Raw genomic sequence first — 26402 nt, 5'->3', positions numbered from 1 at the left:
AGACTTTTTTTTTTCAGTTTTTACCATTTCCATTTTTTTCTGCTTGCTGTCCGTAAATGGAGACGTTCTTGAAAGAATTATACCAAAGAGGGTTGTACAAGGTTAGAGAAGCAGGATGCCACAGCTGTCCTCTGGTTATGTGCGGTATTGCAGCTTAGAACCCATTCATTTTAACGGAGCTAACATGCAGTACCAGACACAGCCAGGTGTGGTGCCATTACAAGAGCTTAATACAGTATGTGTGAATTCTGGTTTGGCCTTCATATCAGGATTTTTATATCCCCCAACCGATATGTGCCGATTTGTATTTTCATAAGCACTGTGGGCCACATGTATCATCCGGCGAACGGATGATTTTCGGCGGAAATTTGCGTATTTTTTTATTCACAAATGGCCGATTTGCGAATAAAATATTTGCAAATCGGCACTTTCCGCCGAGTACGCCAGGGGGGCGGAAAGGGGGCGTGTAGTGGGCGGAACGGAGGGCGCGGACTCAGAGTCCGCGCGATTTACCATCCGTTCCGCCCACATGTACGCCGAAAACCTACTCCAGTCCTCAGCTGGCGTAGGTTTTCGGCGGTGCGCACCGGCGCGCACAGGATTTATGTAGAGGCAGTCCGCCTCTACATAAATCTCCGTAGCGCCGGAGCTGCGGGGGCATTTATAAGTTCGGCGTAAAAAACGCCGGACTTAATAAATGCCACCCTGTGTCTCCTTTATAGTTTACAAGGCACAGCGCCATACATGTAGTAGTGGCTGCACCTGGTATTGCAGCTCAGCCCTATTAGGTTAAACAAGAGCTGCAATATGACAATTATGTCCCAGTCTATATAGCTAAGCTGTAAGCTGCAGAGAACAGAACGCATCATCCTATTGTGACTGCTGTAGTGAAAATATTTCATGTTTTCATATGATATTGAGTGTTAGTGGAAAAAAAAAGAAGCAGGGAAAGGGTTAAAGAAACCCTCTATTTGTTAGACTATTCAGAAGAGAGCATTGTACCAAGGATGGACAAGAGGCCTCACATATGACTATAGGCCTGATGTGTGACTATAGGCCTGACATATGACTATAGGCCTGACATATGACTATAGGCCTCATATGTGACTATAGGCCTGATGTGTGACTATAGGCCTGACATATGACTATAGGCCTGACATATGACTATAGGCCTGATATGTGACTATAGGCCTGACATATGACTATAGGCCTAATATGTGACTATAGGCCTGACATATGACTATAGGCCTGATGTGTGACTATAGGCCTGACATATGACTATAGGCCTGATGTGTGACTATAGGCCTGACATATGACTATAGGCCTGACATATGACTATAGGCCTGATATGTGACTATAGTTTAGGCTTGATGTGTGACTATACGCCTAACATATGACTATAGGCCTGATATGTGACTATAGGCCTGACATATGACTAGAGGCCCGACATATGACTATAGGCCTGACATATGACTATAGGCCTGACATGTGACTATAGGCCTGATATGTAACTATAGGCCTGATATGTGACTATAGTATAGGCCTGATGTGTGAATATAGGCCTGACATATGACTATAGGCCTGATGTGTGACTATAGGCCTGACATATGACTATAGGCCTGATAGGTGACTATAGTATAGGCCTGACATATGACTATAGGCCTGATGTGTGACTATAGGCCTTGGGAAGGGGAAATTGCTGATTTCCATAAGAATGAGTATTTTAGTATAGAGTTTTCATATGTAGATTCTGTTAAATTAAAGGGGTTGTCCGGCGATAAAAAAATTATTCACAGAATAACACACATTACAAAGTTATACAACTTTGTAATGTATGTTATGTCTGTGAATGGCCCCCTTCCCCATGTTTCCCCCCACCCACGCTAGACCCGGAAGTGTGGTGCATTATACTCACCGCATCTCGTGTCGTCCACGGTCTCCGATCCTCAGCAGTGACGTCTTCTTCGGGAGGCCGGCGGATCTTCCCGAGTGCCGGCCACCCTCTGCAGCGTCATCCGAAGCTCAGCCGCGATTGGCTGAGCATAACTGTGCTCAGCCAATCGCGGCTGAGCAGCTGATGACGGGTGGGGGTGGTGGGACACGGGGAAGGGGGCCATTCACAGACATAACATACATTACAAAGTTGTATAACTTTGTAATGTGTGTTATTCTGTGAATAATTTTTTATCGCCGGACAACCCCTTTAACAACGCCCTTTAAGGTGTGATCTGCCTTATGGGTGAAGTATAGCGTCCTATATATACTACTAAGGGGCTGTACATCCAGCTGATCTTATTCCCAGCTCTTGTAGAAAATATTATCCAATCTAAAGGTGAAGAATAATAACATGGAGAACTGAAGAGCGAGCAAGCGAGTGAGCGCACATGATTCACACCGAGCAGCCGTGTTAATTGCAATCAAGCAAAGTGCAAGCATCTAATAATAGACGAGACTGAGATCATGGACGGCAGCAAGAATAACGGCCTCAGAGCAAAGCAACGTATGAGAAACAGGGAGATTCTGGGAATTGATGAGGGGTGCAGGACATAAACACTTCTGAATTATGGCCTCACCATTTACCCCAGGACCTAGGGCATTTGACTCACAAGTCGAACATGTGGCCCCCTTCATTACAATCCAAATGTATACAGAGCAGAGCCCCTAAACTAATATAAAGTAAAGACCATACTCCCTAAAAAATACAGACTAAGCTAACAGAGACCCCAGACCAGACCCTCTAATCGAATATTGACCCCAGACTAGACCCCTAAACTGACACAGCTACAGATTGGACCCCCTAAGCTAACACAGACCCCAGACCAGACCTCTAAATTAATACAGATCTCAGACCAGACCCCTAAAGTAATACAGACCCCAGACCAGACCCCAAAACAAATACACAGCCCAGACCCCTAAACTAATACAGACCCCAAACCAGACCCCTAAACTAATACACAGCCCAGACCAGACCCCTAAACTAATACAGACCCCAGACCAGACCCCTAAACTAATACAGACCCCAGATCAGACCCCTAAACTAATACAGACCCCAGACCCCTAAACTAATACAGACCTCAGACCAGACCACTAACCTAATACAGACCCCAAACCAGACCCCTAATCTAATACAGATCTCAGACCAGACCCCTAAACTAATACAGACCCTAGACCCCTAAAGTAATACAGACCCCAGACCAGGCCCCTAAACTAATACAGACCCCAGACCAGACCCCTAAACTATTACAGACCCCAGACCAGACCCCTAAACTAATACAGATCCCAGACCAGACCCCTAAACTAATACAGACCCCAGACCAGACCCCTAAACTAATACAGAGCCCAGACCAGACCCCTAAACTAATACAGAGCCCAGACCAGACCCCTAAACTAATACAGACCCCAGACCAGACCCCTAAACTAATACAGACCCCAGACCAGACCCCTAAACTAATACAGACCCCAGACCAGAGCCCTAAGCTAATACAGACCCCAGACCAGAGCCCTAACCTAATACAGATCCAGACCAGACCCCTAAAGTAATACAGACCCCAGACCAGACCCCTAAAGTAATACAGACCCCAGACCAGACCCCAAAACTAATACACAGCCCAGACCAGACCCCTAAACTAATACAGACCCCAGACCAGACCCCTAACCTAATACAGATCTCAGACCAGACCCCTAAACTAATACAGACCCCAAACCAGACCCCTAAACTAATACAGACCCCAGACCAGACCCCTAAACTAATACAGACCCCAGACCAGACCCCTAAACTAAAACAGACCCCAGACCAGACCCCTAAACTAATACAGACCCCAGACCAGACCCCTAACCTAATACAGATCTCAGACCAGACCCCTAAACTAATACAGACCCCAGACCAGACCCCTAAACTAATACAGACCCCAGACCAGACCCCTAACCTAATACAGATCTCAGACCAGACCCCTAAACTAATACAGACCCCAGACCAGACCCCTAAACTAATACAGATCTCAGACCAGACCCCTAATGTAATACAGACCCCAATCCAGACCCCTAATCTAATACAGATCCCAGACCAGACCCCTAATCTAATACAGATCCCAGACCAGACCCCTAATCTAATACAGATCTCAGACCAGACCCCTAAACTAATACAGACCCCAGACCAGACCCCTAAACTAATACAGATCTCAGACCAGACCCCTAATGTAATACAGACCCCAATCCAGACCCCTAATCTAATACAGATCCCAGACCAGACCCCTAATCTAATACAGATCACAGACCAGACCCCTAAACTAATACAGATCTCAGACCAGACCTCTAATGTAATACAGACCCCAGACCAGACCCCTAATCTAATACAGATCCCAGACCAGATCCCTAATCTAATACAGATCACAGACCAGACCCCTAATCTAATACAGACCTCAATAGTTTGCAGTGACACCTGGGAGCAATAAGGACTATAAGAAAGAGTAGTGACTCCTTAGTGAGGATGCAGCATCGGGAAAAGTCTTGTATATTTTCGGAAACCAATGGGGGCAATGGGAGAGATAGTGCTGCTGTCTCATAGTAAGATTCTCTCTGTTGCCCATAGCAACCAATCACTGAGCTCTGGTAAAATGAAAGCTGAGCTGTGATTGGTTGCTATGGGCAACATAGGACATTCTTACTATAGGACGAAACCATACATCCCCCCTATGTCTTCCTTGCAAACAGTCCGAATATAAGTTCACACTCTCCTCTGCCTCACTCATCTGAAGGAGACAATTCCTATACAGATGTGTCACTTTTCAATGGTAGAAATAACTACATTTTCAATGTCTCTGTTTGCTGTCAGTGAATGGAATCATCCTGTTTATTTAAAGGCTGAGGGCAATATGTCCAAACAACCCTGGGTACGAGAGACGCTCATGTCCTGTGTCTGTAGGTGGTAAACCTGGGGATGGACACCACAGCTGCTTGATGGGGAGGATGGGTACACTGCTCATCAACATGAACACTGTCACATCACCGCTGATTGATGGGGAGGATGGGTACACTGCTTATCAACATGGAAACCATCATATTACAGTTCATTGATAGGGAGGATGGGTACACTGCTCATAAACATAGACAAAGTCACATCACAGCTTATTGATGGGGAGGATGGGTACACTGCTCATCAACATAAACACCTCTATTTAGCTCTAGGTATAGTCAGTGTTAGCTTCTCAGGACTATCCCCCTTACATGATTACATATGATTAGATAGGGCTCGCCCCTCCTATATCTGCCTCTGGATGTGATTGACAATGATCACGTGGAAAAGTAGGCAGATCAAAGATTATCACGGCTGAAGCTTTAGGTTGCAGCCATTGGCATCTTGATTATACTGGTGTTGTCCATGATGATAGGTACATGATGCAATTACAACATGACAAACCTGGAGATGGCGCTACAGATAAAACAAACACTGTCACATTACAGCTGATTAATGGGGAGGATGGGTAAACTGCCCATCAACTTAAAAAAACTCGAAATAGCACTGGTCCAGGGAGTACAGAGGCCGATGTCATACCTGGACCCCCAGAGACCTATGGTAAGTCAGAGGCCCTGTTGCAGATTTTGCATAGTGCGTTGTACATTAGTCCTCACCCACATGACCCTATTATCCCCTATAGGTGACCACAGTTATCCCTTATGAGCAGTACATCCTTGAGATCCTGCTAATACTAAAAGCTGGCACAGCCGTTCCTGGGTGACAAGGAGCCATCTGTACCCTGGCATTCCTGTCTCCTAGTAACCTGGCAGCCTGCGCGGAGATGTCGCCTGTCAGCTATTGTGCAGACGCAGCCATGGCGTTGTCTCCGTAAATCAGAATATCGCGTATGAATATTAGCCATGTGCTAAATGCATCACCAGGCCGCAGAGGAGCCGATCTGGACCCGGTCATACAGCCCTGGGACATGATGGGAGTTGTAGTTGTTGAACAATGACAGCGACTATGACCTGCGCTGATACACTGTTGCAAAACCACCAACTCATCAATATAAACAAGCGTCTGCGTTCACTGACAATAAGCAGAGATCCTGAGGCGGTGTCACAATGTATGTTACTGGAGGGCCCCTTTAAGGACAGATCCTGTTTTGCTTTTTTTGAGGTTTTATGAGACATCTGGAGAGACAGTCGCCTCCTGTTTACATCATTGTATCCGTGTTCCGGCCGTCACCGTCCGGGATGCTTTATGTTACATTTTACATACAAGGTTTCCGTTCCTGGAGATGCTAATGTCTATGGTGACGGCCCTGGGACGTGTGAGAGAGTATCGGGGTGTAAATCACCGTCCTCCTCACAACGGCCATACCTCACCATATTGTACAGCAGGAACGCTCCTCGTATTGTGCCAAAACTGTAACTCCCAACAAAGCCACAGCCGTCCAGGCATGATGGGAGTTGTAGGGCAGGGGTCTGTGTATCTGTGCTACCATGGCAACCCAATGGCAACAATTGTATCTAGTCTAGACAATGCTCTGTGAGCTAAACATCCTGGACTCCAGACTGATACATTGTACATCGCTAGTCCTGCTCTCAGCTGTATCCAGTGTAGACAATGCTCTGTGAGCTTCAGACTGATACATTGTACATAGCTAGTCCTGCTCTCAGCTGTATCCAGTGTAGACAATGCTCTGTGAGCTTCAGACTGATACATTGTACATAGCTAGTCCTGCTCTCAGCTGTATCCAGTGTAGACAATGCTCTGTGAGCTCCAGACTGATACATTGTACATAGCTAGCCCTGCTCTCAGCTGTATCCAGTGTAGACAATGCTCTGTGAGCTCCAGACTGATACATTATACATAGCTAGTCCTGCTCTCAGCTGAGAAGTGATACAATTATATCCAGTGTATACAATGTTTAGCTCACATAGCAATCTCTAGGGGAAAACAAAACAACTGTATCCTGTGTTCAGCTGAAAGCAGGACTAACTACTGTATGTACAATGTATCAGTCTGCAGCTCACAGAGCATTGTCTACACTGGATACAGCTGAGAGCAGGACTAGCTATGTACAATGTATCAGTCTGGAGCTCACAGAGCATTGTCTACACTGGATATAACTGAGAGCAGGACTAGCTATGTACAATGTATCAGTCTGGAGCTCACAGAGCATTGTCTACACTGGATACAGCTGAGAGCAGGACTAGCTATGTACAATGTATCAGTCTGGAGCTCACAGAGCATTGTCTACACTGGATACAGCTGAGAGCAGGGCTAGCTATATACAATGTATCAGTCTGGAGCTCACAGAGCATTGTCTACACTGGATACAACTGAGAGCATGACTAGCTATGTACAATGTATCAGGCTGCAGAGCTCACAGAGCATTGTCTACACTTGAAACAGCTCAGAGCAGGACTAGCTATTTATAATATATGTGTGGAGTCCAGGCTGTAGAGCTCACAGAGCATTGCATGTATTCATCCACTGAAAGCAAAAAGATAATGGAAATGATGCAGAAATGATATAATAAGTAGATTATAATATATAAAGTCGAGGAGCTTTACATTATTTGATGATGATGATGATGATGATGATGATGATGAAGCTTCTTTTACATACAACCTTTAACATTATATGATGAAGATGATAAAGATGAAGCTTTCCTTGCATATAGCCCCCATTATTTTTGGCTGCCGCGCAGACACTGAGAACATCGCTGACATTCACCCAGAATGCCTGGTTTCGTTTTCCCTTTTTGCCATTGTCTCCTGTTTAGCTGGAAGATCTTCCATTTAGGCTGTATATTGCTTTTTAGGTTTTTTTTATTCCTCCCTGGACGGCGGTATATAGATGCAGCGCCACATCTTAACCAGCTGCCATCAGCAGATAAAGTGGAGAAATCAATGGCTCTATTGTCCCCGGTCACCTGGGACGGTCGGGGGGCGGTGGCGACTATTATAGCACTAGGTAATTTGCTGGACACTCCATTCACCGCCAGGACAATGACAGCGGCAGCGGCAGGTGTGGGGCTGGTAAATACAGGAATTAGAGCTTTTTCATCCTTTTAGACAACAGGTTGCAGAGTCTGACAGGCGGCTTGTTAGACACCACATGACATCACTGTCCTTAAAGGGTGTGGAAACTTTTGCCAAGTCATGATAAACAATAGCCAAATTTTTGTGTATACAGCTCTCATGCAAACCAATGAATTCTGCACAGGGCCGGATTAAGGTTGGTGGAGGCCCTGGGCAACAATTTTGTTGGGCACCCCCCCATTTTCTTCCCCCACAAATAAACCATACAGCAATCTATATAGGTGGCTGGTTACTGTAGGGGACTTAGCACCTACCCCTCCTCACTCCTGTCTGTATGGCTCAGCATCCTCCTCTGTTCTGCATATGATGGTCCCTAGAGGCTGCAGTCCAGAGGAAGATGCCAGGCCCTAGAGACAGGATGGGGAGGGGTGAGTATTGCGGTGTGTTCCCACTTAATTCAATGCGAGAACACAGCACTTTAGCACTTTCTGTGCTCTCTTACCCACTGTGTTAGCCACCACAGCTAGCATATGCAGTTGTGAATCGCAGGCAGATCCTGGACTTGCAAGTCTAGGTCCCATCTTCAGTTCCCAACCATATAAACTACCTGAAGCAGTAAAGAGCACCCAGAAAGTACTTAAAGGTTGTCTAGAATCTATAGCAGATATGGTACATGTGAATACACCCTAAGGATCATGGCATATATAGCTGCACACAGGCTACATGTCATATGCTGCACACAGGCTACATGTCATAGGCTGCATACAGGCTATATACCATACACTGCACACAGGCTATATATCATACACTGCACACAGGCTATATATCATACACTGCACACAGGCTATATATCATAGTCTGCAAACAGGCTATATACCATACACTGCACACAGGCTATATATCATACACTGCACACAGGCTATATATCATACACTGCACACAGGCTATATATCATAGTCTGCAAACAGGCTATATACCATACACTGCACACAGGCTGTATATCATACACTGCACACAGGCTATATGTCATATGCTGCACACAGGCTATATACCATACACTGCACACAGGCTATATACACTCACCGGCCACTTTATTAGGTACACCTGTCCAACTGCACTTTACCACTTAATTTCTAATCAGCCAATCACATGGCGGCATTTAGGCATGTAGACATGGTCAAGACAATCTCCTGCAGTTCAAACCGAGCATCAGTATGGCGAAGAAAGGTGATTTGAGTGCCTTTGAACGTGGCATGGTTGTTGGTGCCAGAAGGGCTGGTCTGAGTATTTCAGAAACTGCTGATCTACTGGGATTTTCACGCACAACCATCTCTAGGGTTTACAGAGAATGGTCCGAAAAAGAAAAACCATCCAGTGAGCGGCAGTTCTGTGGGCGGAAATGCCTTGTTGATGCCAGAGGTCAGAGGAGAATGGGCAGACTGGTTCTAGCTGATAGAAAGGCAACAGTGACTCAAATAGCCAACCGTTACAGCCAAGGTAGGCAGAAGAGCATCTCTGAACGCACAGTACAGAGATGGGCTACAGCAGTAGAAGACCACACCGGGTGCCACTCCGCTCAGCTAAGAACAGGAAACTGAGGCTACAATTTGCACAAGCTCATCGAAATTGGACAGTAGAAGATTGGAAAAACGTTGCCTGGTCTGATGAGTCTCGATTTCTGCTTGAACATGACAATGAGGTCACTGTACTCCAATGGCCTCCACAGTCACCAGATCTCAATCCAATAGAGCATCTTTGGGATGTGGTGGAACGGGAGATTCGCATCATGGATGTGCAGCCGACAAATCTGCGGCAACTGTGTGATGCCATCATGTTATATATATATATATATATATATATATATATATATATATATATATATATATATACCCCTGCTCTGATATATGCCCCCATAGTATATACCCCTGCTCTGATATATGCCCCCATAGTATATACCCCTGCTTTGATATATGCCCCCATAGTATATATCCCTGCTCTAATATATGCCCCTATAGTATATATCCCTGCTCTGATGTGCCAATACAAAACAAAGCCTCATACTCACCTGATCTGGGCAGAAGACAGGTCTTCTCTCCTCTGGCACTTCTCTGTTCCTTCAGCCTGCAAGCCACTGTGACAGATCCTCCAGACTATACAGACTGCTGTTATAGGGGGCTTCAGACTCTACAGACTGCTGTTATAGGGGGCTCCAGACTATAGAGACTGCTGTTATAGGGGGCTCCAGACTATACAGACTGCTGTTATAGGGGGCTCCAGACTATACAGACTGGTGTTATAAGGGGGCTACAGACTATACAGACTGGTGTTATAGGGGGCTCAATACTGTACAGACTGCTGTTATAGGGGGCTCCAGACTATACAGACTGCTGTTATAGGGGGCTCCAGACTACACAGACTGCTGTTATAGGAGGCTCCAGACTATACAGACTGCTGTTATATGGGGCTCCAGACTATACAGACTGCTGTTATAGAGGGCTCCAGACTATACAGTCTGCTGTTATAGAGGGCTCCAGACTACACAGTCTGCTGTTATAGGGGGCACCAGACTACACAGACTGCTGTTATAGGGGGCTCCAGACTGCACAGACTGCTGTTATAGGGGGCTTCAGACTATACAGACTGCTGTTATAGGGGGCTCCAGACTATACAGACTGCTGTTATAGGGGGCTCCAGACTACACAGAATGCTGTTATAGAGGGCTCCAGACTATACAGTCTGCTGTTATAGAGGGCTCCAGACTACACAGTCTGCTGTTATAGGGGGCACCAGACTACACAGACTGCTGTTATAGGGGGCTCCAGACTGCACAGACTGCTGTTATAGGGGGCTTCAGACTATACAGACTGCTGTTATAGGGGGCTCCAGACTATACAGACTGCTGTTATAGGGGGCTCCAGACTACACAGAATGCTGTTATAGAGGGCTCCAGACTATACAGTCTGCTGTTATAGAGGGCTCCAGACTACACAGTCTGCTGTTATAGGGGGCACCAGACTACACAGACTGCTGTTATAGGGGGCTCCAGACTGCACAGACTGCTGTTATAGGGGACTCCAGACTGCTGTTATAGGGGGCTCCAGACTGCACAGACTTCTGTTATAGGGGGCTCCAGACTATACAGACTGCTATTATAGGGGGCTCCAGACTATACAGACTGCTGTTATAGGGGGCTTCAGACTATACAGACTGCTGTTATAGAGGGCTCCAGACTACACAGACTGCTGTTATATGGGGCTCCAGACTACACAGACCGCTGTTATAGGGGGCTCCAGACTGCTGTTATAGGGGGCTCCAGACTGCACAGACTGCTGTTATAGGGGGCTCCAGACTATACAGACTGCTATTATAGGGGGCTCCAGACTATACAGACTGCTGTTATAGGGGGCTTCAGACTATACAGACTGCTGTTATAGGGGGCTCCAGACTATACAGACTGCTGTTATAGGGGGCTCCAGACTATACAGACTGCTGTTATAGGGGGCTCCAGACTACACAGAATGCTGTTATAGGGGGCTCCAGACTATACAGACTGCTGTTATAGGGGGCTCCAGACTATACAGATTGCTGTTATAGGGGGCACCAGACTATACAGACTGTTGTTATAGGGGGCTCCAAACTATACAGACTGCTGTTATAGGGGGCTCCAGACTATACAGACTGCTGTTATAGGGGGCTCCAGACTATACAGACTGCTGTTATAGGGGGCTCCAGACTACACAGACTGCTGTTATAGGGGGGCTCCAGACTATACAGACTGCTGTTATAGGGGGCTCCAGACTATACAGACTGCTGTTATAGGGGGCTCCAGACTATACAGACTGCTGTTATAGGGGGCTCCAGACTATACAGACTGTTGTTATAAGGGGCTCCAGACTATACAGACTGTTGTTATAAGGGGCTCCAGACTATACAGACTGGTAGAAATGTGAAACACGAACTGGAGAGAATGGAACGGCTGCACATCCCATCTATGGCTGATACTAATGCCGCCAGGCCTATATTAAAAATCAACACCAGAGTGTCTGTATATGAATTGATCAAGCCATATTGCCCCGTGTACCACCGCGCAGGTCCTCTGGTCCACACGGGTCCCTACGCTAACTCCACACCGTGCCGGTCGGCGGTGCCGGCCGGGTTCTGGTGTGGTGTTTTTGGGTCTGGTCCTGTGGCATGGGGGTTGCAGGGCCGTCCCATGGCCCCCGTTCCCTAACTGTGCACGCCTGCGGGGTTGGTGGCGACTGACTGGCACGGTGTGGACTTAGTGTAGGGACCCATGTGTATCAGATACCGGCACGAGGTACATGGGGCAGTATGGCTTGATCAATTCATACACAAAATTCTGATGTGTTTTTTATTTAGCCTAGCGGCACTGGTATCAGCCATAGGTGTGAGGTGCAGCACTCTGTTTCTTCCCTGAACCGCATACAGACTGGTGTTATAGGGGGCTCCAGACTATACAGACTGCTGTTATAGCGCAACTCTGGATTACAGTCTTGCACAACTCCTGGTCCAAACTTTGTATAATCCTAGACTGTATTATTATCATTTCCTTTATGGCACCTCCATATACTAGAGTGCGGTACACCCACCCAACCTATGAAGTAAGTGACCCAGATCTCGGCACTCACTCTGAGCGGGAACTTTGGCTGCGGATGGAGCGTCCCACGTCAGCTGTTGAGGGATTATCATGTGTTATATGCAAACCTGCTCCAGATTTTCTGCTGACTTCTACTGAAATGTTAATGCCAGAAGCGGAAGAAAGCATCAAAGGAACATGTCCCCCGCTCATATCTATTCATCACACACAGAGGAGAAAGAGGAAAGGAGCCGCTCTTGTCCCGGCCTTCTAATGTTCCTTTAATCTCCAGCACAAGAGCCGCAGAGAAGCCTCTAGAGGAATGTACTGAAAGGCTCAATGGAAAAGAGGTGGTAGATGTTTCCAAAACATCCAGCTGTCAGTGACAGCTCCCTCTCGGGTGACTGATCGCCAGCACCTGGGTCCTAACCCCAAATACTGAGTAATAAAGAGCAGAGATGCTGCACAAAGATGGCATAGTCTTATAATGGTTGTCCAGGATTAGAAAGAACAGCGCCACTCTTATCTATGGGCTGAGTCTGGTATTGCATCTCATCGCCATTCACTTTAACTGTAACACCAGGCACTGTCTATAGACAAGTGGAGCTGAAACTGGTAAAGAGAAGTTTGTATTTTTTCTTAAAGGGGTACTCTGGCATTTTTTTTCTCTTTTTAAAATCAACTGGTTACAGAAACCTATATAGATTTGTAATTTACTTGTATTTAAAAATTTCAAGTCTTCCAGTACTTATCATCTGCTGTATGTCCTCAGGAAGTGGTGTATTCTGTCCAGTCTGACACAGTGCTCTCTGCTGCCACCTCTGTCCATGTCAGGAACTGTCCAGACCAGCAGCAAATCCCCATAGAAAACCTCTCCTAGACAGTTCCTGACATGGACAGAGGTGGCAGCAGAGAGTACTGTGTCAGATTGGAAAGAATATACCACTTCCTGCATGACATACAGCAGCTCATAAGTAGAGGAAGACTGAAAATTTTAAACAGAAGTACATAACAAATCTATATAACTTTCTGAAATAAGTTAATTTAAAATAATTTCCCCCCCGCTGGAGTACCCCTTTAACTTTGACAACCTCCTGAATATTGTAGTTCAGATTTCCTTTATTTATATAACAAAGTTATCTAATATGTAAAATACCTTTATGAAAAACATTAGGGATGAGTGAAGCTAATTTTTGCATGCTTTGTTTAAAAAATTTGTTTAAAAAAAAGATATGCTCACCTGTCCACGTTCCCCCAGTGTCCTCTTCTGTGTCCCTGCAAGAGTGACAGCCTGCTCAGCCAATCACTGGCCATGGCGCCTTCCCGTCTCAGTCAGTAATTCGCTGGGCAGACTGGAAGCACAGAGACAGAGAAGAGGACACAGGGGGAGTATGGACAGGTGAGTAGTACACCAAAACAGCTAATACATTGTTTAGCTGTTTAAGTGCAGTTCACAAGTTTGTAAACCTGGCGAATGGAATTTTTTTAAATTATGCTCATCTCTAAAATATATATTATATTATTTTTACATTTTTACATAGTCTACTAGCAAGGCCTATGGCTGGGTCAGGAACAGCAGGGTTGCTCAAGTCCTAGTGCAAGCATGTAGCATAACGATATTGATCCTCTTCTGATGTTTTTTTATTATACATTAGCATTGGAATAGACATTACAGTTGGAGATGCTGCCTGTGTCAGTAGGGCTGCAGATGCAGAATAGTGTAGCAGAGTGAGCAGGGATCACTGTCAATCACTGGTCTGCTACAGCGCTTGTGACACAGCCAGCTTCCCCAAGTCTAATGTCTGTACTAATGTTAGCATGTGTTAGAATAGACATCAGGGGAGGTATCACCCAGAGCCCAAGCCACGGACATATATAGGCTAACCCAGAAAGTTTAAGCTGCTTGGGAGAAGAAAAGAAAAAACCTAAACTGACCTGTCACCTGCTCCCCAGCAGCTCCTCTCCTGGCAGCGCGCCCTCTCCTGCCACCTTACGGGACAGGAAGCAGGGTACAGAGATACTGCCTGCACCAGATGTCCCTGCAGCCTAAGCCGCACACACAAACACACACAGATTACTTACAGAAGCTGCGGGGACATCCAGAGATGTCCATCTATAAAATAGGGACTACACAGGAGATGTCCATCTTCAAAATGGGGACTACACAAGAGACGGCCATCTACAATAGGGAGGATTACACAGGAGGGGGGCATCTACAATAGAGAGGATTACACAGGAGGGGCCATCTACAATAGGGAGGATTACACAGGAGGGGGGCATCTACAATAGGGAGGATTACAAAGGAGGGGGCCATCTACAATAGGGAGGATTACACAGGAGGGGGGCATCTACAATAGGGAGGATTACACAGGAGGGGGCCATCTATAAAAGTGGGACAATACAAGAGGCGGCCATCTACAATAGGGAGGATTACAAAGGAGGGGGCCATCTACAATAGGGAGGATTACAAAGGAGGGACCATCTACAATAGGGAGGATTACACAGGAGGGGGCCATCTACAATAGGGAGGAATACACAGGAGGGCGCCATCTACAATAGGGAGGATTACACAGGAGGGGGCCATCTACAATAGGGAGGATTACACAGGAGGGGGCCATCTACAATAGGGAGGATTACAAAGGAGGGGGCCATCTACAATAGGGAGGATTACACAGGAGGGGGGCATCTACAATTGGGAGGATTACACAGGAGGGGGCCATCTACAATAGGGAGGATTACAAAGGAGGGACCATCTACAATAGGGAGGATTACACAGAAGGGGGCCATGTACAATAGGGAGGATTACACAAGAGGGGGCCATCTACAATAGGGAGGATTACAAAGGAGGGGGCCATCTACAATAGGGAGGATTACACAGAAGGGGGCCATGTACAATAGGGAGGATTACACAAGAGGGGGCCATCTACAATAGGGAGGATTACAAAGGAGGGGGCCATGTACAATAGGGAGGATTACAAAGGAGGGGGCCATCTACAATAAGGAGGATTACACAGGAGGGGGCCATCTACAATAGGGAGGATTACACAGGAGGGGGGCATCTACAATAAGGATGATTACACAAGAGGGGGGCATCTACAATAGGGAGGAATACACAGGAGGGCGCCATCTACAATAGGGAGGATTACACAGGAGGGGGCCATCTACAATAGGGAGGATTACACAGGAGGGGGGGCATCTACAATAAGGATGATTACACAAGAGGGGGCCATCTACAATAGGGAGGATTACAAAGGAGGGGGCCATGTACAATAGGGAGGATTACAAAGGAGGGGCCATCTACAATAGGGAGGATTACACAGGAGGGGGCTATCTACAATAGGGAGGATTACACAGGAGGGGGCATCTACAATAGGAAGGATTACACAAGAGGGGGCCATCTATAAAAGTGGGACAATACAAGAGGCGGCCATCTACAATAGGGAGGATTACAAAGGGGGGGGGCCATCTACAATAGGGAGGATTACAAAGGAGGGACCATCTACAATAGGGAGGATTACACAGGAGGGGCCATCTACAATAGGAAGGATTACACAAGAGGGGCCATCTACAATAGGGAGGATTACACAGGAGGGGGCTATCTACAATAGAGAAGATTACACAGGAGGGGGCCATCTACAAAAGGGAGGATTACACAGGAGGGGGGCATCTACAATAGGGAGGAATACACAGGAGGGCGCCATCTACAATAGGGAGGATTACAAAGGAGGGGGCCATGTACAATAGGGAGGATTACAAAGGAGGGGCCATCTACAATAGGGAGGATTACACAGGAGGGGGCTATCTACAATAGGGAGGATTACACAGGAGGGGGCATCTACAATAGGAAGGATTACACAAGAGGGGGCCATCTATAAAAGTGGGACAATACAAGAGGCGGCCATCTACAATAGGGAGGATTACAAAGGAGGGGGCCATCTACAATAGGGAGGATTACACAGGAGGGGCCATCTACAATAGGAAGGATTACACAAGAGGGGCCATCTACAATAGGGAGGATTACACAGGAGGGGGCTATCTACAATAGAGAAGATTACACAGGAGGGGGCCATCTACAAAAGGGAGGATTACACAGGAGGGGGGCATCTACAATAGGGAGGAATACACAGGAGGGCGCCATCTACAATAGGGAGGATTACACAGGAGGGGGCCATCTACAATAGGGAGGATTACACAGCAGGGGGGCATCTACAATAGGGATGATTACACAAGAGGGGGCCATCTACAATAGGGAGGATTACAAAGGAGGGGGCTATCTACAATAGGGAGGATTACACAGGAGGGCGCCATCTACAATAGGGAGGATTACACAGGAGGGGCCATCTACAATAGGGAGGATAACACAGGAGGGGGGCATCTACAATAGGGAGGATTACACAAGAGGGGGCCATCTACAATAGGGAGGATTACACAAGAGGGGGCCATGTACAATAGGGAGAATTACAAAGGAGGGGGCCATCTACAATAGGGAGGATTACAAAGGAGGGGGCCATCTACAATAGGGAGGATTACACAGGAGGGGGCCATCTACAATAGGGAGGATTACACAGAAGGGGGCCATGTACAATAGGGAGGATTACAAAAGAAGGGGGCTATCTACAATAGGGAGGATTACAAAGGAGGGGGCCATCTACAATAAGGTGGATTACACAGGAGGGGGCTATCTACAATAGGGAGGATTACACAGGAGGGGGCTATCTACAATAGGGAGGATTACAAAGGAGGGGGCTATCTATAAAAGGGAGGATTACACAGGAGGGGGCCATCTACAATAGGGAGGATTACACAGGAGGGGGCTATCTATAAAAGGGGGACAATACAAGAGAGGGCTAGTTACTAAAAGGGGACTACACAGGATGGGGCCCATCTATAATAGGGGGTCTATAAAGGAGGGAACCATGTACTAAAGAGGGACTGCACAGGGGGCCATCTAATGTAGAGTGACTACAAAGGTGGACATCTACTATATAGGTGGACCTACACAGGGGGCCATGCATTATATAGGGGGTGCACAGAGGATGCACTGATGCCCTCTAGGGTCCTTTTTAAGTGTATATGAGTACTGGGGAAGGGGCAGAAGAAGTCATCATGACAGCCTGGGCCAGCCAAGCAGGGAAGACAACAAAAGAGCAAGACTCCAATCAAAGAAGCCGTCCCTTGTGAGTCACTGGATGTGCAGTATCTGTGCTGTGATATGCTCATCCATACATCTATACAGTATGACGGTATTAGTCATTAGGTGGTGGTAATATGTGCTCATGGCATGGCGGTTTTATATTTTAATATAGTTTTAGTAGAGTTTTTGTTTAAGTTTTTTTGTCTATAGATTTTATTTTTGTTTTTTGCACTATAATTTAGATTTATGTTTCTTGTGTGAGAAGAAGGATTACTATCAAGTGTAATTAAAAAATGCCTACAATAGATCAGACATCAGTTCTCCATTTTTCTGTTCTTAACAAGTTAGTGGGAACCACTTGTGGCAAATTGATGAAACTCATAAGCCCCGGACCCCGGATGTTATAGGACCCTAGAAACACCCCTGGGTATCAGATTCACAAGTGCTGCATATATGCAATATGTAACTGTGCCAGGACCAGAGATTGAGCAGCTCTGCAGTTCCCAACACAATCACTGGTGGCAGCAGAGAGGCCATGTCACCCCTTACTGCTGGGACTCCATGGGCAGCATGGTAGCTTGAGCCACCACTGGCCCTAGGGCTATATTAAAGTGGTTCCAGTCTGGAACGCAGGAAAGGTTTTTATGGGGATTTGCTGCTGCTCTGGACAGTTCCTGACATAGACAGAGGTGGCAGCAGAGAGCACTGGGTCATAATGGAAAGAATATACCACTTCCTGCAGGACATGCAGCAGCTGATGAGTACTGGAAGACTGGACATCTTTAATTAGAAGTAAATTACAAATCTCTGGCACTTTCTGGAACCAGTTGATTTAAAGCGACTCTGTACCCACAATCTGACCCCCCAAACCACTTGTACCTTCAGATAGCTGCTTTTAATCAAAGATCTGTCCTGGGTCTGTTCGGCAGGTGATACAGTTATTGTCATAAAAAATTACTTTTAAAATTGCAGCTCCGTGCCCTACGGGAGTATCTGTGCCCTAATGATGAGGAGGGTGGGGAGGAGGGACGGAGGGGTGGTGCAAAGTTAGGGCACAGATACGCCGTAGGGCACCGAGCTACAATTTTAAAAGTAATTTTTTAGGACAATAACTGCATCACCTGTAGAACGGAAAGATCTTGGATTAAAAGCAGCTATCTAATGGTACAAGTGGTTTGGGGGGGGGGGGGTCAGAATGTGGGTGCAGAGTCGCTTTAAGATAATTTTTTTCTTTGTGAACTATTACTTTAACCCATTCAGCTCTGCTGCATCTGTGTCTGGCGCAGGATTGGACTGTGGCTGATATTATGTATCTGTTTTGGTTTATTGATGTGTTCTGTAAAACGCGCTAATTACCATCTGCAATTACGGTCGGTGTCAGCGGAAAGGTGGAAGCGTTAAAAGCCTTCCCTGCTCATGACGCGGCTCTAAGGCCTGACTTAAAGCCCTGGAGCTGGCAGATTTCATTGACAGAACATGTGTCAGGTCAACTCCATGTTACACAGAGGCCTAATTCATGGAGGCGGCTGTCAGCAACACCACGATGGCTTCCTCTAGGTTCACTAAGAGTGCACCAGTCATGGCATTTACATAACACTTTCTATACAGTGACCTTCACGGGTTAGCCTGGTACCCTCTCACAGTGTGCTATACAGACCCCCTCAGCAGGAGTCAGACCCTGCCTGACTTCATGGCTTATCCACTCTAGTTACTCTTCATCAGGGACAGGTAGGCCCATTTAAAAGCAGCTTTTTTGAAGGACCCAACAAATCTACAAGTTACATAGAAAGCAGATTGATATTAATAGACACTGTGTAATACTTCATTTTTCCTGTGGTGGCGCTGCAGGTATAATGAGCACTTACTACAGCTGATCACTAGGGGTCCTCGGAGCTTGTAACACTGTGATCTGATTATCCTCAGTGAATCCCTCCAAGAAAAGACATTGTCCAAAGTGTAAATCTCTTTTAGGATCTTATAGTTCACATTGGATTTAGTTCCTGTTTTATTGGAGTCACATCCAAAGCAGTGCTTAACATACGCAGTCCTTTTTACTGCAGGGGGTGATTGTCTAAAGGAAAACCAGCAGAATTGTGAATGCAGCTCTGAATGTGACTGGAAAGATCAAGATATGATAAGTAAAACTCATTAAAGGGGAACTATCAGCAGGTTAGACAAATCTAACCTGCTAGGTCCCTATTGAATAGGAGATGGAGAGAAGGAAGTTGTATCAGTTATAGTATGTCTCTTACCTTCCTCCTCGGCACCATTCCGGTGCAGTTAGAAGTTTGCTCCACAGTCCGGGGACAACATTAGGAGCACTGCGCACCCTCATAGCGCTAATCCACCCTGCTCACTCCATTCATTATCATTAGAAAGGGGTGGGCTTGATCAGCGCTATGGGGGCGGGGCAGTACTTCTAACAGGTGCCCCAGTGCTCCTAATGGTCTCACCGGAATATGGAGCAAACTACTAACTGCAGAGACATAACTTCCTCCTCATAAAACTTGCCCCGTGTGCATTAAAGGGCTATGAGCAGGCTAGATTCTTTTAACATGCTAATCATTCCCCTTTAAGACTTGATAAAACAAGCCCAGTAAAAGATAAGTAAAGTATGTGCAACATGATCTATAAGATAAGTAAAGTATGTGCAACATGATCTATAAGATAAGTAAAGTATGTGCAACATGATCTATAAGATAAGTAAAGTATGTGCAACATGGTCTATAGGATAAGCAAAGCAGTGTATGTGTAACTTGATCTATAAGATAAGCCAAGCACTGTATGTGCAACATGATCTATAAGATGAGCAAAGTATGTGCAACATGGTCTATAGGATAAGCAAAGTATGTGCAATATCATCTATAAGATAAGCAAAGCACTGTATGTGCAACATGATCTATAAGATGAGCAAAGTATGTGCAACATGGTCTATAGGACAAGCAAAGTATGTGCAGCATGATCTATAAGATGAGCAAAGTATGTGCAACATGATCTATAAGATAAGTAAAGTATGTGCAACATGATCTATAAGATAAGTAAAGTATGTGCAACATGGTCTATAGGATAAGCAAAGCAGTGTATGTGTAACTTGATCTATAAGATAAGCCAAGCACTGTATGTGCAACATGATCTATAAGATAAGTAAAGTATGTGCAACATGATCTATAAGATGAGCAAAGTATGTGCAACATGGTCTATAGGATAAGCAAAGCACTGTATGTGTAACTTGATCTATAAGAGAAGCCAAGCACTGTATGTGCAACATGATCTATAAGATGAGCAAAGTATGTGCAACATGGTCTATAGGATAAGCAAAGTATGTGCAATATCATCTATAAGATAAGCAAAGCACTGTATGTGCAACATGATCTATAAGATGAGCAAAGTATGTGCAACATAATACTACAAATACACTGTAATTTGATTTTCAAAAAGGGATAAAAACAACTTTATAGAGGATTTATCAAATGTCCACTACGGAAAAACTTCCCTCAATATGATCTTAGGCTTCATTCACACAGTGTAACTGATTTGCAATAAAGAAAAAAACTGTTGGGTTACCATGAAAAGCGACGATCACCAAGACATTTGTGATTGATTTTTACTTTTTTACCCTTTAAGAAAACATTGGTAACACTCAGTTTTCCCACTGAGGGTCCCCATGGATCCCCAGTGTTATGTTCCCTTTCATCTGTACAAATACAAAGCCTATGTGAGTTCCTTAAATTCCTTGTACTAATCTTCATTGAGCTTTGGGCCCATTAGAGTCCATTGCAACTCAAGGAAAAATTCACCTAAGAGTGTCCCCCTGTCACTTTAGGAGATCTGATCAATGGAGCTCTTAATCTGGAACCTCAACCAATTTCCAGAGCAAACAGTATCTACAGTATATAAAATTCTCTAAAAAATAATAATAATAAAAAAAAGCCATGCACATTCGCAAAATTATATAAAAAAGAATCACACAAAAAGAGGTTGCAAGCTGCACAGAGCTCCCCAGACCCTTCCTCCAGGAGCTTAGCGGTGGCCTAAGCTACGGGACTCCACTATAAAATCTTTTCATAGGAAACACTCCATTTGTAATACCGCACAATATTGTATCTTATGGAAGAGAGGCCTTTGTGACACTTTTTGCACGAGGTGCAGCTGTTACCTCCTATAGTTACATTACAGCTAAAGAAAGTGACCCCCATCACCACCACCATCCCCCGCCCAAGCCCAGCCATTGACCGTGGAATGATTAATTCTTACTGTTGGTGTTGAGATCTCAGAAAAATTACTTTAAGACAAAGAAAATTTAGAAGAATGTTCAACCAAAAAAGTGACTCCATATCTAGTTTAGACCAACACAGTAGTCCTGACCAGTAGCTTTATGGATATACCAAGCCTTGTCATGGTAAATCTTGGGGCATAGGGTATATTGGTTGGAGTTTCCTGGAAGTATTGCATTACCTGACTAGAGACGAATGGGTAATTGTGGGCAATCCATAACCACAGTTATAGTGAGATGACTCCATCATTGCACTAATAACACCACACACCGCCTTGACTACATATGGAGCCTCTAGTACCTATGAGACCTATGGGACTCGGTAACTTCAGGTTAAACTTCTGACATTTGCAACACCTCCACTTGCACTTTCCTTTAACAAATTTAGCAAGTGTGAAGCCCAGTTAGAAAATCTAGCATGCTACCCCATACAGCTATAAGCAGCAAGTGCACTCGGGAAATGAAAGGATTTCTATCCCTGCAGCCTTCTCTCTACTCCCCATTCTCTCCTCTCAGATTTTAGTCTCTTTTACACTTTAAACTGCTCTCACCTCTAAAACCAATGTATTGGCATCAGGGCCCCATCAGCCCATAGTCTTTACAATCTTGGTGATGTAACCAATGATCCACTTGAATTCGATGAAACATCTGCCAACCAGTTCAACCATTGCCTTTTGGTGAACGTAGAATCAGTCGATCAGGTGGATCAGCTTGCTGGTGGATCTTTTGGATCCAACTCCTCCATTCATGTTTTGCATTGTATAAGGGATTGTTTTTGTGCAACTTTTATCCACATACAGACGTAGCAGAGCTAAACTTGCTGAACCGTCGCTTTAGTGGATTGTGAATTAAATTGAGCTAATGCTCCAGCAATCCCTGTGATATCTCCATCATATAAAATGACCTCCTTGGCTCCATCTACATCTGGAGTCATCATATAGTTATTTCTTATTTATATCAGACTTTAATTTATAGACTATTTGTATTCTGTTGCGTATTCTGGTTCAGAGGCAAAACTATGGAGGCTCCATGGACACCCAGTACAAGTACTAAATCAGATCCAGCATTGTACCATTAGATTAGGGGGGTCAATGAATGTCATAGCTCATTGGACTGTTAGACATGGATGAAGGCACTCCATTAGAGAGTAAGGAGCTTATTTAAAATGGTTTAACAGGGCCCCGATGTTGTTGATGTCCTCCCAGGTCATAGTCTCTACCCATGATGCAAAAAGTGCACGGACACCATAGTCATCTTTTGTGCATGTCCTTCCATCTCCTAATCGATGACCTTCCTGAACAAAATCTCACAATTGACTGTAGATGCTTCACGTCTCCAAGATCCAAAAGAAAATCCGGAAATCCCACAGTCACGTTGCATCTTCTGGTCTCCTGGCAGCTCACCCAGACAGGAACATGAGGTAGGAATATATTAAGAGCTGAAAGGCATCTTCTTCATTCATCACGTGCCACCACCAGTTGACAGTGACCCATTTCATCTCTCGCTTAGTTAAGGGTTTATGAAGCAAGAAAAAAAAAAAAAAAAGAGCGTCTATCTCTGAGAACCTCCACCGGCAAACTGCAATGTGTAGAGCATCCATGCATCTCGCCATCCCTTAAAGCCTTTAATCCTTCTCTTCTGGACGTCTTTGCCACTAATGGAGAATTCAGCTGGAGCATGGAGACAGTAATGAAGTTCTCCCTGAATCCCAAATGAGCAGGAAGATTTTTTCCACAGTCTGAAGCCATTTCTAAGAAATTCATCTATCATCTCTGCTTCCCGCCTGGCTCTGTCCTCATTTTCAGACATTTATTTAACTCAAGGATTGGAAGCCACCCCCAGGGCCACTCCATTCATTGACTTTGCCTCGGGAGTGGAATGATTCGCTATTAAGGAGAGGCTCTAAGTCAACTCAGCAATCCATCTTTTGTAGATTTTGGAATTTTCCATCCATCCTTTGCATTAAACGTCCTATAGATGCTTCCAATTCTTGGCCAAGTCAATGGTTTATCCCAGTTATTCGAGCAGCTTACATGGCTTCCATCCAGAGTAAATCTCTCTTAATCGCTCAGGTCACCGTAATACTTTGCACTTGTAAATGGTTTAACGTTTAGAAGGGATGATGCTCCGTGTAATAGGCTTTACGTTGCAACATGTTGATTGACAGGACACAATTGGAACAATAAAGTGTCACCGTGCCGGCACCTCCTACAAGTGCAGCATGGCTAAGAAGATGGAGAAGCCCATTGTGGCTGCAGAAATAGGTGTGGCATCACCCTATAGGAGCCGACAGCCACCTAAAAGTATGGAAATCCTATAGCCACCAGCCTATTGGCTACGCTCGACTATTAAACGATTTTACAGATGGACAATTCATTTGTGTGGTCAATAAGGGCTGGAGAGGGACTGACAGAAGTCCAGGTGCTTATTCTAGGGCAGCACTGACTGGCGTCATCATTCCCAGCGGGATTTCGAGGCAGCTGAATTTTAATTTCAGAGATCACAAGAAGCAATTATCATCAATGGAGGCAACTCATTGACAGCTACTGATAGTGAAGGCTTAACGCTCTAAAGGTCACCTACAACCAGAGACAAAAAAAATCCAGCCCCATAGGCAAGTAGACCAATAAGTATAATGTAGCATCTATTCCTCCTTATTCAGCAATTTACATGTCTGTCTTATCTGAGACACCTATAGCCAAGGTTCCCCACCTCCCAAGCCATAGACACAATGAACACCTCCACCGTCTCGGAGATGTGTGAGCAGCTCAGGAACATTTCAGCATGCGGTACATCATAAAAGCCGGCTCAGTTTTTTACCCCCACCCTCCTTGGTTCTCGCTAACCCCACCCTACCATGGTCTTCACTCCTATTCTACAAGTGATACACGTTGTCAGCCACACCTTTAACCCCTCCATAGCCACCAGGGATGGATGAAAGCCGTGGAAAAGGATGAATATAACCCTGTGAAGCATTTGGGGAATTAAATCCCACATGTAGATGGAATGAGGCAATGACAAGATATCAAAGGTATTGCATAGACTGTCTCGCTCTTGCTTCACACCTGTCAATCATAATCGATACAATGTATAACAGTATACCTAACACTGATACATTGTATGAGGATTGTATCAATGTCTCCAATCACTTCACATCACTGGATTGGACTCTGGGTGTAGTCCAAGTGACATAGACACCCCACTTGTTACACATCATATATATGCAGATCACAGATTACATTGTATAACTAGCATGAGATGGGTCACCTGTACGTGTCCCCCGCCTCAGCTGGTAACAGGTCTCCCGGAATGTGCTAGGGGCGGGGTCCTCCATATCTCTTCCACAGACTAGGATTGGGGATTTACAGGGTACAAACCATTAAAATCCTCTTCCCCCCCTTATAATTCCCCCCAATGTTAATGGTTTCAGCATCATCCTCATTGTTCTCCATCATAAAACAACAGGTTTAATCCTCCACCTCTAACACCCTACACAGTGATTCTTCCACCTTACAATGTATCACATAGAGGAGAAGACCCCCGGGTGACATAGCAGCCCCCCATAACAGGTGTGGGTGCAGGCTGCACATACGGAAGCCCCCATGCTGTCGCCTACACCGGAGGCAATCAGATGCATTGATGCTATATGGCCATGGGGCTGGGGGTCTTTGCAGACAACTCCACCACCATCACCTCCTCCACCACCACCGCCGCCCCCTCTTCTGCTTCCCAGCCAAGGATGGAGGAGATTTACCTGTTTTGTTCTTCTCATACAGCACAGCATGGTTCAATTTGTTGGTCTACTTTCGTGGTTCCTTCGTGTCTCCTTCTGTTCTTCCTCTCTCTCTCTCTTCCTTGGGTCTCCCCCTCTCTCACACACACATAGACAGGCACACACGCTCACACATGCAGCAGTAGGGGGGTTCGCAGAGACTGGAGGGTCTGGTCCCTTGCTCTCATCACATGCATGCACGCCCAGTCTATCTCTGGCTCCCTCTCCCTGGATCTTCAGCAGACTTGTTCACTGGCTCTCAATGACTGCTCGCCTCCTCCGTCTCTCCTTTTCCCACCCCTCCTCATCCTTGTCAGCCGCCTCCTCCCAATCCCCTGTCATGAATATTTAAACACCTACAATCTGTACCCAATTACCCACGACTTTCCCTGTGCAGGAGCAGCAGAGGGGGCGCCTCATACCCCAGCCCCCGGCCCCTCATCTGCTTATGTCATTTACCGACCCCCCCCCCCCCCCATACACTACTATACATCTCCAGACAGAGGGGAGAGGAGCAGGGTGTGTTCTGCACACAGACCCCCAGACCTCAGCTTCCATTGTTCAGGTGATGAGGACAGCGGTGAGATCATCTGCTATGACATCACAGGAGGCAAAATAT

At 45.7% G+C, this 26402-nt stretch overlaps 1 protein-coding gene across 1 annotated transcript in view; it reads right to left on the bottom strand.

The window, feature by feature from the left end:
• Nucleotides 1-26057, bottom strand: part of GAP43 (growth associated protein 43) — a 56656-nt gene extending 30599 nt beyond the window's left edge. The window contains exon 1 of the mRNA XM_069944968.1: nt 25766-26057. Coding sequence (XP_069801069.1) covers nt 25766-25795 — 30 coding nt within the window. The 5' untranslated portion in view covers nt 25796-26057. The remainder of the gene's footprint in view (nt 1-25765) is intronic.
• Between the last annotated feature and the right edge of the window lie 345 nt (nt 26058-26402).

The sequence above is a fragment of the Dendropsophus ebraccatus genome, chromosome 11, assembly GCF_027789765.1.
Source record: "Dendropsophus ebraccatus isolate aDenEbr1 chromosome 11, aDenEbr1.pat, whole genome shotgun sequence".
NCBI classification, from domain to species: domain Eukaryota; kingdom Metazoa; phylum Chordata; class Amphibia; order Anura; family Hylidae; genus Dendropsophus; species Dendropsophus ebraccatus.
Note: the sequence above shows the minus strand (reverse complement) of the source record. Positions and strands in the feature narration are given on the sequence as shown.